The sequence below is a fragment of the Sphaeramia orbicularis genome, chromosome 10 (genome assembly GCF_902148855.1).
Source record: "Sphaeramia orbicularis chromosome 10, fSphaOr1.1, whole genome shotgun sequence".
NCBI classification, from domain to species: domain Eukaryota; kingdom Metazoa; phylum Chordata; class Actinopteri; order Kurtiformes; family Apogonidae; genus Sphaeramia; species Sphaeramia orbicularis.
Window position 1 is genome coordinate 36496110 of NC_043966.1, and position 12472 is coordinate 36508581.

At 39.2% G+C, this 12472-nt stretch overlaps 1 protein-coding gene across 1 annotated transcript in view; it reads right to left on the minus strand.

Moving 5' to 3' along the window:
* The window catches only part of gpc3 (glypican 3), a 148649-nt gene that overhangs the window by 128429 nt on the left and 7748 nt on the right, over nucleotides 1-12472 (minus strand). The window contains exon 2 of the mRNA XM_030146194.1: nucleotides 5931-6092. Coding sequence (XP_030002054.1) covers nucleotides 5931-6092 — 162 coding nt within the window. The remainder of the gene's footprint in view (nucleotides 1-5930; nucleotides 6093-12472) is intronic.

Below are 12472 nucleotides of genomic sequence, written 5' to 3' on the forward strand. Positions count from 1 at the left end.
GGGCTGCTAAATGATGTGCGGCATCACAAACTAATACACTCCTCAGATATATTGGACTTCATAATTTATTTAGCTAATTAAATTCTCAGCATGTACAAGATCAGCTTCTCATTTTGAAAGATTAGATTTAAAGATGAGCATCCTGCGCAGGTTTACAGACTCTCATTTTGGGCTAAATTGACAATGTAGGGCCATTCAGAGCGAGGCGATCGCAGCACGAGGGGGAAAATGCAGTTATGATCTCACTAATGTGAATCAAAATGAAATCCAAGAGTCTGTCAAATATCAGAGTGGATGCTGCAGTTTATCCATTACATCTTTCCCTGGTATACTATAAAGAGATCAGCTAAGGCTCATTAGATAGCATATGAGACATTCTGCACAAAAGCAACGCATCATTAGAAATTCTTAATGCCTTTACCTATTTCCTAGTGTTGATCTTGGAGAGAGCGCTAATGTTAAAGCCCCCTGTCATCTGACTGCTTAAAAGACAAAGATAGACGGAGCCATTACTTTATCTATTATTTGGAAAAGTTGACTTCAAAAGAGTGAAAATCTCTAGTGTAGTCGGAGGCTTGGGAAAGCAGAGCGTGGCAGGTGGAGCTAGAAGGGGGGTGGGGGGTGTGGCGGTGCAGGGATAGGGAGAGCACTCAGAGATGTGAGATAGACGAATGGAGAGGGGAAGCCCTTTGATCTCTAGCACAAGTGAACACTGAAGAGAAGAGACAGAGAGCAGCACAAGAAGATTGCAAACAAGGCATGCACTCAATTCCCAACAGTAGCACAAGAAGAGGAAGAGCCAGACACAGAGAAAGACAGAAGGAGAGAGAAAAGTCAAGAAGATTGAGCAAGACAGTGAGGAAGAAAACAGAGGATGACAGCAAAAGAGAAAGAGAGAGAGAGAGAGAAAGGATGAAAATGAAGTAGAAGGAAAAAGATAAGACCCGGATGTTAAAAGGATTTCAGTCCAGGGGCTGTTTGGGGAGTTCTCTCAAGCCCTATGCTAAAGCAATTAGTATTGAACCCCTTCTAGGAAAGTGCAGTCAAACCACAGCAGCAGTCTCTAACATAGTTAGTGTGTAACAACCAAGTCAAGAAAACCCCATGGTCCCCATTAAACCTCAAGTTTTAATTGGCATGTCAGGATGGTGCTGCGTTTCACAACCCATGAGTATGTGCTCTTTAAAAAGTTGTCCCTGCGAGTCTGTCTACATATCCCTCCAAGAAAACCCAGAGACAATAAACAGAGCTGCTGCGCCGCATTCAAAAGGCATGTGTAGCCTGATAACAAAAGCCCAACATTAAATGTGAAAGGGGTACTTCACAACAGCTGTTGCTAATGTGGCTGCAGAGCAAAAGGAGAGTTTGTTGGTTGGAGTGTTTTCTGATGGTGTTTTCACACCTGGATCGATTGGAGCCGTTGTTCTGGAACTAGTCTTTGGCTCGGTCCGATTGGGCATATGTGAAAGCAGTAATCGTGCTCCGTTCCAGAACAAAACAACTGAGCTGAGACCACTTGGAAGAGGTGGTCTCAGCTCGGTTGCGGTTACTCCACAGAGCAGTTCGTTTACAGTGTGAACATGACCACAGTGATAGAAACAGACACCTACAGTTTTCTCTATCGCTCTGAGTACGATACACTGCGATGTCGCAAACATTACCATAAAGCAGAGTGGCTCTGTCCAAAAAGTGTCGCTGCCAGACGTAAACAGACAGTAGGCTAATGAACTTAATGAGCTTCATACCTTTCGTCAGCTGCTGGATAAGCAAGTGGAGAAAATGAGTCGAGGAGCAATTTGGACAAAGAAAGAGATAGAATGTCTCATTGGCGTTTGGGAAGACGAACATAAATTGGAAATGCTCGATAACCCTTTCTTATGGAGGATGACAGGACAGACAAAGGGAGACAGACAAAAGACACTGAATCAACGGGAAGCTTTCTGTGGAGTTTTTAAACTCCAAGCCACTATACCCCCTGGCCTCTTTGGACCTTTCTGTTTTCCTGTAATGTATTGCTTGTCTCTTGTTTTTAAAGACTTTACACTGTTTTGATCCTAAATTAACAGGGATATGTAAATTTTGCACGGCTATTTATACATGTATATTTGTAAATATTTCTGTTGATGAGGTTTTCTTGTTTGTGTATGGCCTTTTGACCTGCAGTGACACCATCTGCTGGCCGTTTTACATGTGGACACCCTCTGCAGGCCATTATCTTCATGCCCAGTTGGCAAGTTCCTATTGGTCAGATCCTACTATACAGGAACCTACAGCTTTCCAGGCTCTTGTTTGACTTCCTGATGAAGGCTTGAAGCCGAAACACATAGAAGTGTTTTTTAGGTCTAGATATGACCGTGCCATGTTAATAACGGCATTTAAATATTTAAAGAGAGTGCCTTGGATTTTTCTTCCAGTTTGGTATCTACTTTGTGAATCCCTTTTTCCAAAGAGCACCTCGAGTAAACTCTTTTCTGGTCCAAGAAGCATTCCTTCCCATGAATTTTTGAACCCTTAAAGTTTACTCGTGTATGTAAACTTGTCCAACAGATGATTATGCGAAAGAGCCTCCCAAAATGTACTGACAAGCACAAGAAAAGGCCAGATCAGACCAAAGATTTGTGATGAAACAGGACTGCTGTGAGGAGAAGTTGCAGGGATATGAACTGGCCCGTCCCTCCCTAGTTTTAGAAAAAAGTCCTATACAGTGTATGTTTTTCTCTGTATTTCTGGGCCGTAGTGGCGTTATCATCAGCTGCTTCCCTGGTGAAATGCTGTCTGGACTGTAAGTGTTTTCTCTGCTCATTAGTGCACCAACTCCTCAAAACAACAAACTGCTCTGGGAAAAATACCCTCTTGTTCTGTATGTTTTTTTTCCCATCAGTACTAGACAACAACTTAGTAAATACCTCACTATCACTATCCTCATTCATCTTTAAAGACACAAGAACAAAACCCAGCTTCATGTTCTACTCAGACTCGAACACTGCAGTGACGTCACAGGCCATTTTTTTGTTGTTTAGGTGATACAAAACATTTGAAGCTTCCATGTAATAAAAACTGATAATAAAAAGTCCCTTTTCGAACATTTCTGCAGTTGTATTTGTCCTGTCATCAGTTTCACACTTATCGTTGTGGTCTAAGTGGAGCATGGGTTTCAGGCTGCAGATAAGTGGTGACTGGTGGCATCAAGTCTCAGTGGTGGTTCTGTATCCAGCTCTAGTAACATATCCATTGAATCATTTCCACTGTTGGTTTCAGTTCAACTCACCTTGACTTGGCAGGGCTTGACTCAGTTTAGCCACCACTGTGTTGGCTGTCCACTGCAGGTACAGTACTGCCTCAGTGCAGCTGGTCATTATGGCAACGTAAAAATGGAGGAAGATGAAACTTCAAACTGTCATAATTTCCCGCATGAAACCTTATATAAAGATTTTTTTGAATAAGTATGTATTTATTTAAGTGTCAAATGTGTAGTCAGTTAATAAAGTCAATCAAGAGAGTCTATATGAATTTGTTTTGACTTTTTCAGAGACACTACAACATGATATCACACATACGTTCTGACGCAGTGACTATTCCAGATCAACCATCAGTGACCTGCATGATAGTTAACTCATGGCTAACATCACTTTGGCTCACTTGGAACCTTGGCAAATGTGGTACAAGAAATAAAGGTTGTCCACAAAAGCTCTAATACAAATTGCAATTGATGAAATATGTTAATCAGATTTGTTCTATGTACTCTATTGTCACCAAAGTTTTTAATCACATTGCTGGATCATGTGCAAGCGAATCATTGGTCCATTTTTCTTCAACGAGAGATCAGTTACTATAAATGTTTACCTTGACCTTTGACTGAATATGTGTCACCACAACTGGATAACCTTCAACCAACCATATGAACACCTCGTTCACCAGATATCACTCCCCTGGATTTCTTTCTATGGAGTTACATTAAAGATATCATGTTTTGAACAAAGTTACGGGACATCAACGACATGAACTTAAAGATCACTAATGTCATTGATACCATTGATGAGTCTATGCTACAGCCAACATGGCAAGAAATCCAGTACCATCTAGACGTGCTTTGTGCAATTAATGGTGTCCACATAGAGGTGCATTAAATGAGGCAAAAAAAACCTTCAATATCTTCTTTTAATTTTGTATTAATTTCCATAGATTTGTCTATTAATTTGCTTTTGTAATAAATGTGTTACATTGTAACATATATAACATAACAGAACTCAACAGGTTTATCATGCAAGAGACCTGCAGGAGAATGAAATAAGACAACATTACCAGCATCCTTAGAAAACAAAACATTTGATTTGCTCAGCTTTATGGACACCCTGTAGTATCTGATAGCATCTTGTGGTCTAGACTCTCACACTGCAGGTAAAACGTGGAGTCAGGGTGAGTCAAGCTGATACCAACAGTGGAAAAGCAGTACATGTGTCAGCAACACAACAGAACATTCTGTACTTTGCCAAATTAGCTAACATTAGTCAGCTAAGTCAGACTAGGCCTTGTGAGAAAGCAAGAGAAAACATGTCATTGTACATAATAAGTCAACTAACTTTTAGGAAAGTTTTAGGTTTTAAGAAGATTAACATAGCTACTTATCACAAACGTGCTTTGCATCACATACAAAATATTCCAGAATTGTTCGAAAGTGATAAATACTTGCATATATGACATTTGTTTAACGTACACATTGTAATCACCTTTATCACTGTCCATAATCATATCTTTCCTCTATAGTGTTTCTCTGTACAACACTAGATCCTGTCAACTTAGACTTTGAGTACACCATTATCTACATACAACCAGCTCCCAGCACAGCATAAACGTCACAGAAACACACAAACACATGTGAATGTTACACATTATCAATAAATACATTGGTTCTTTCGGTCATATATTTCGCTAAATTCAGCCAAAAACCCTTATTTCATTTCTAGTGGCTGTGATCCCTCTAGTAGAGAGTGGTGAATAACTGTATGGTTTCAGAAACACTATAACTTCATAAAAATGCAGACTCTTCAAGAAAAAGGAAAAAGGAAGAAGCTGCTGTTGCAAAAACTAATAAGGCAACAAGTGTCAGGAGAACACTTACCGGCTGACATTAACATTCAACATATACTCCCAAAAGTAACAGTTTGGATTTTATTTTGCCTTGAGAGTTGCTTCTGTTTCAGAGCAGTAATTCGGCAAGGACATGCTGATTTCATAGTCAGAAAGTTCCTGCTGAGTTTTTCAACATCTGCTTCCTCAGTTGTTAAAGTAGTTAGGAATTCAATCACTCACTTTCAGCAGTCACCTGGATTTAGCCTTATGTTCTTGTTTTTCAGCTGACAGCAGAGCATATCTCAGTGAGTTGACAATTTTCCAGATCACTTTTACAATGTTGTTTTGTTTGTTTTTTTCCATATATATTCCTTTAGTCCATGTGTTAGTCTAAACCAGCCGTACTAGTCACTGTCCTTTGACTCTCACTAGTGGAACGCTGTTCTAGCACCTCTGCTGATTCCATTTGGTGAATAACCGTCATCGCTGCAGTGCACCATGATCTCAGGAGGCTGTCAGTTTCTGGAACATGTCTGGCACCCGACAACTGCACTACATCCAAAGTCACTTAAACCACACGTCTTTGCCATTCTGATATTTAGTAGAACAGCCGCTGAACGTCCCATCCCTGTCTACATGCATTATGTTTCTGCTTTATTTATACGTGACTCACTGTCTGGAGGAGTTAGCTGCTGACGTGATCAGGGAAGTGTAGCCAAGAAAATAGATACTGGCTGTCTTTATTTGAGGACTTCAATTATCAGTTTAAAATTACAATTCTGATATTTTTCCCATGTGCCAATTTTTTAAGTCTTTCATCTCCTTGAAAGAGGTCGGGACAAACTGTACTCAGTGCTTACCTTGAAATATGGCGGCGTTCTGGATGATGAGACGTTTGAGTTGAGCGCTGACAACCTGCAGACCAGACTCCATGTTACTGCGTGCAGCCACCTGATACCGCTCTTCCATCTTCCTGGAACAGCAGGTTGGGCCTTTGGTTTGGCAAACCTGCAGATCCGAACCTGCAGGAATTCAACAGAAAAAGGACAGAAGAGTGGATGAGCAAGCGGGGGAAAGCAGCAGAGCCACAGTCATAAGATTTTGCACAGAGAAGCCTGTTTCATCTTCACAAAAGATTCAGCAGCACCTTCTAAATGATACAAAAAACTAGCAGGATCTGTAGCCTTAATGAGTTTATGATCTTTACATACCAGCTGAGAGGAAATAAAAAATAAACTACATATATATATATATATATATATATATATATATATATATATATATATATATATACTGTATATATACTGTATATATACTGTATATATATATATATATATATATATATATATATATATATATATATATATATATATATATATATATATATATATAGTTGACATTTTGATGCACATTCAAGCAAGGCATGCTGTTTTCCTCAGAGATCAATTTAGTCAAGAGAAACTTTTCCACCACTGGAGGCTACGTTTTTCACACCAGGGATCGAAAAAAGTTTCCTTTTTTCTTTTCTTTTTTTTTTTTTTATAGCACCAGAAGCAGAGTACCACACAGGCAAACAAACACAGGTTTCAGCATGCTTCACTATGTACGACATAAAAACCAGCCATGAGTAAGGCTGAAGGTTAGGAAACAACATTTCAGCAACTGGCCACTGACACTAAAGGTTGTTTACACAGATGAGAAATAATTGGATTCCCAGGGTTCTTTTGAAAGGTGCAGGCATACGCCGGAGAAAGCAAAACTAAGGTGACAGGGATGTTTCACTGGCCGATGTTGCAGTACACAAGCAGATCAAAGAATCACGGCCCAGAAGAAATTAATTCAATTTGAAAAATCCCTATGAGGAGGAAGATAAAGGCTATGCAGCGAGAATTTCATCTGATCAGGGAATGCAAACATACCTCCGCTTCAGCAGTGAATGAACTGCAGTTTTTGTGTGAGGATGCACTGAAGGCCATCGTTTTCAAAGAGATGGGCTTTCTTGTTTTATTACATGAATGTCTACTCTCTAGTCTGAAAATTTACTATTGTAATGTCACAGTTGAGCTAGAGATGGTATAAATTTTTCAAAGTCAAAAAAAGATATTATAGTTCAATCTCTCACAACACTGGAGACAACACACATTTCAGATACAACTAAAAGAATCCTGTCAAAAATATCTCTACAGAGAAAGAAATGCCCACAGCAATGTGCACTTTTTACATGCAAGCTATAAATTTCCATTTTATTCCCAAGTCACTCCCCAAAATGATGCATACAGGCATCACAGACATAAATAGGACACAACTGTGTGATGTTTTAATACAAAGAGGAGTTCCTGTGAAAATCCCTCTCCTATGTGCTTCCCCTGTCTCTGTCCCATGCGGATGTTGAAAGCTTCGGCGGAGGCTGCAGCGGTAACGTGCCAAACTGTGCCAAGGTCTTGTCTGCAGGAATTGTGAGGCTGAGAAGCATTGGTGACAAGGGTCTGATTGATGGCGTGGTAAACAAATGTCAGGGGAGTCCGCCTGCTTCAGCTGCTGCTCCGGAGTGAGGATAAAGAGACGGAAACGTACAGATTAATTTGGAAGGAGGTCTTGGATTGTGAGAGTAGAGAAATAATAAATATATTTCGGGCAAGTCTTGATAATGAGTGTGTCAAAGCCAGCGGAGAGGCTTTTGTCAAGATGGAGGGTTTATCTTAATATGAATGAAAATCTCTATTGGTTTGAGGGTTTGTCTGTTTGAGATCTTTAAACAATAGGCCTTCAGAAACAGAGCTCCCACTGCGAGATGAAACAGCGGGCGTGAAGCCAAGTTACACTAGCAAGAGAGACGCAACAGAGTGACAGTAGTGATAATTAATAAGTACTGGGGGGAATCAAACGGAGAACAGCTTCCACTCTGTCCCTGCTTACTCCTGACTCCCATCAGGACTGAGGTGCGCCGTCTAATGAGTGAGGCGGCAATAAAACTGTCACACTACACCTTTTGTATGCATACTGACAGGCTTAATATCTCAAATCAATACAGACAAAGGACTCCTGGCAGATAAGATCAACTTAATTTCAGACTGCAGAGGTAAAATTATTAAGCTGTCAATAGCAGCATAGGTGAGGTGAGCGTGCCTGGCAGTGAAACAGACAGGGCTTTAGCAATTATTTCTGGCAAAACAGGCAGTTTCATCTGCACGTTTGGCGTTTTTTTTTATTTTTTTTATTTTTTTTTTTACAGATGATAAATGTGTTTCATTACAGAAGTTTCACAGTGGTGAGGAATAAAGTGAAGAATTCAGCAGGAAAGTGATCCCCCATAGAGTTTCACAAATAATAAAATCACACTACCTAGATAAAGACTTCTTTCTGACTGACAGATCACTTGGGAATACACCTCCTACTACTCCTCTTTGCTTTAGGCTCAACTCTCCTCCTATTCCCCTGTTTTTTATTATTCCTTGTCATGCAGTTTTGTTCTGAGCTTGTTTCATTTCACCTTCCTTGAGCCTAATAGCTATCGGGCACAGAGAACACCTTTCCCTCAGTCTCTAATTGGTTAATTAGTCCAGTTTTGTGTCCTGCTGGACAATCCAGTCTAGCAAAATGAAGAGGGACAAGGTGTGGTCCAGGAGCAATTTAGATGTAAATTTCCACCTAACATGCAATCTTAGTTCAAGGTGACGCCTTTAAATAATTATCTTCAGTCAATACTCTCAAATGGAGGCTACATGATTCAACATATAGAACAGTTGCCATTTCCACGAGTGTCAACGTCTTTCTGTGCCTTTTTAAAAATGCATTGACTGCCCTTCAGGCTTTTCTAAAAATCCTCACCCTGCCACTTCTCCCACAACACAAAGTTTCTGTTGAAATGCCACGGGTGATGGCTGCAGCAGGGGCTCAAACAGTCCTCTGTACACAGACGACATAGAGGGGTCCCTCTCTTCACATCATTAACAAGCTCAGGGACTCCAAGCCAAGGGAACAGGGACACACACAAATACAGTATGTGCCACTTAGATTTCCAGCACCAATTAGAAAGCTATCACTATGCAAGTTTAATGACGGAGACCATGGGGGAAAAAACAAGTTGTATTAAGATATAGAATATGTTAAAAGCTGTTCATTATGAGCATAAATTATACATCAGCTACCAGTGTTCAGCTGAAGCATGAGGGAATCTGTGGCTTCCTCTCCAGGGCAAAATAAGCCAATGTCACTTTGTAGAGACAATACGCATAAACGAAATGAAGACAGAACAATTTACAACCAACCTAAGGAATAAAAATACCATTAGCTACTGGGGATTACAATTGTTGTAAGTATTTTTAGCACTCTGCACAGTGTTCTACTTTAGTCGTTTGATGAAGCAATAATTTGAAAGCTGGAAGCATGAATGTGAGCGAGTCTAATTTCTGTTTTTAAGTGTACACAAAACAATGAGGCAGAAAACAGTAGCACGATTCATTAAAAAGAGACTTTAAAAAACTACATAAACAAAACACAAACCAGCGGTTAATTAGACAGGGAGATCATGTTGATCCCCCTGTTAGTTTCTTCTGTTTTTGTTTCATATTAAATAATTCGACTGGACACTGTGGTGCCACAACATGACCTTGTAGCTCATTACAGCAAGGTCTACACCTCTGGATGTTTATCTGACATCTTACTAACCAGGGGCCAATGTCACAACGATAGGTTTTGACTAAGGCAGATCTGACTAATAGACTGATGTCTAAATGCATCTGTTGCTTGAAGATGTTTACGACTTCTTAAGTAAACTAATTTGCCTTAAAGTCAGAGTAAATTGGGTTTCCTCAAACTAAATAATAGGGCTAGATGTACCACCATTTCTACAAAACAAACTTTTACATTCAGGAGGATTTTTTTGTTTTCCAGATACAAGATAATTTATTGTTAATTGCAATTTTAAAAAATAATCTGGAGAAAATAATGCCACTTAAGGTTTAAGACACAAGATTAATTTCTAGTTTGTGTTCATGTGAAGTTTGTTTTGGAGTCTGTTTTGTACTGGAGTTGCAACATCATTCCCCTACATCAATGATAGAAACGTGAACACTAGATTTCTGTGTATAGGATTAACATAACCAACAAATGCCCCTCAGCACCACACACACTCCGAGACAAAGTGGTAAACAAATGCATATAAATTTTACATATTGACCCTTTAAAGTGGCCAATCTTAAGGGCCGTCCACATAGATTATGAAAACATTGATTAGTGAGGTATTTCATTGGCTAACATTGTGGAGTGAACTAAATTTGGCTAATGTAGGCTAGTATGACAACAGCAGCTAACACTGACTAGCGTGCTAACAACAACTAACATTGACTAGTGAAGTAAAAGCAGGTGCAAGTTCATTGGCTAACATTAGGGAGTGAGCTAAATTTGGCTAATGTAGGCTAGTACAGAGTGGGGAAGCAAAATTTACAATTAACATTTAGTTGTTTTTTCTCAGCAGGCACTACGTCAATTGTTTTGAAACCAAACATATATTGATGTCATAATCATACCTAACACTATTATCCATACCTTTTCAGAAACTTTTGCCCATATGAGTAATCAGGAAAGCAAACGTCAAAGAGTGTGTGATTTGCTGAATGCACTCGTCACACCAAAGGAGATTTCAAAAATAGTTGGGGTGTCCATAAAGACTGTTTATAATGTAAAGAAGAGAATGACTATGAGCAAAACTATTACGAGAAAGTCTGGAAGATACTATTAAAGAAGAATGGGAGAAGTTGTCACCCGAATATTTGAGGAACACTTGCGCAAGTTTCAGGAATTGTGTGAAGGCAGTTATTGAGAAAGAAGGAGGACACATAGAATAAAAACATTTTCTATTATGTCAATTTTCTTGTGGCAAATAAATTCTCATGACTTTCAATAAACTAATTGGTCATACACTGTCTTTCAATCCCTGCCTCAGAATATTGTAAATTTTGCTTCCCCACCCTGTAAAGTAAAAATCAGCTAACATTAGATAGCAATCGTAATAGCAACTAACACTGGCTACTGAGCTAACAGCATTGAAACTGTAGTAATAAACTACAAGCTATTTATAGCTAACATAAGAGTGAGCTAAATTTGGCTAATGTAGGCTAGTAAGGTAACAACAGCTAACATTAGCCTGAAAGCTAAATAGAGCTTAGTCTAGCTTAGCCAATTCAGTCAGTCAATGATGGATGAGGAAAAACCACCAGTTTAATTAAAAAATAACATGTCATCCATTTTAATTATCACCAAATGTTACGTTGGAAGGTGCTGACAAAAAACACAAAAAGAAATCATTTGAAATTTCCTATTTGATCACTGGTTATACTATAAATGGTGTTAGCCTATATCTTAAATGCATCGTTTTGAGTGACCTGGACAGGATTATTACCATGTGTAGAATTTATCAGGTTTTTGTTATGGATTATAGGAGTAGTGCTAACATCATAGTCTTGGAATAAGTCAGTATTTATTTTGCAAATATGTCTTATTATGTTATCTCATTTTACATGAGTTTAAAGGGGCCATATTTTGTTAAACCCACTTTTATTACTCTTTGGTACATTTACTTGTGTATTTGGACCCTAATAGTTCAAAAAATTTTGAATATGAGCCCTCCAGGTGCTGCAAAGATATCTTAATACTCATTTTGGCTAAAATCGAATGAATTTCTACAACCTGTTTTAATTCCTACTTAATTTGTTACGTCTGTAAGTAGTTACATCACGACATTTGTACATATAAGGCCAAGACTTCTGATGAACATTTCTCCAAGTACGACATAATTGTTTGTCAGCAGTAGTGGTTGTAGTCCATACTGAAAATATGTCCAAACTTCGAGTCAGTTACCTAAAATGTTCAGTTGTCGGTTGTATCAACGAACACAAGCAGCTGAACTGGACAGAGCAGCACAGCCGACAACCTGGAGGGGGCGGAGTGTGAAGTGGCTCATTTGCATTTAAAGGGCCAGTGCTCAAAACAACCTTTCTAGTGTCATTACTCAGAAATAGGGTTGAAAATGAGCCTGTGGATTTTAATAAATGAAGAATTCAGACCCAAGTATAGCATTTACAGTTTAAGTAGACCACAGGGAAAAATTGCATTATTCCATTTAAAAAAGCAAAATATCACTCCTTTAAAGGGAAACATCTCTCTGAAACCTACCCCGGTATGAAACAATAAATAACTACGATTGTTTCAGTGGAAAAGAGGGGGAAAAAATGCTGTGTAGGATTTTCTGTCAAAAAAATTGGCAGCTGTCAGCTCAGCCTGCAGCAAACTAGTATCACTCTTCCATTTAGTGCAAGTTTGATGCTCCTCTCGTGAATCAGGTCAGCTGCTGCTGTCAGAGAAGCACCACGTCCACCACTTCAGGCCGCACTGACACTGATGG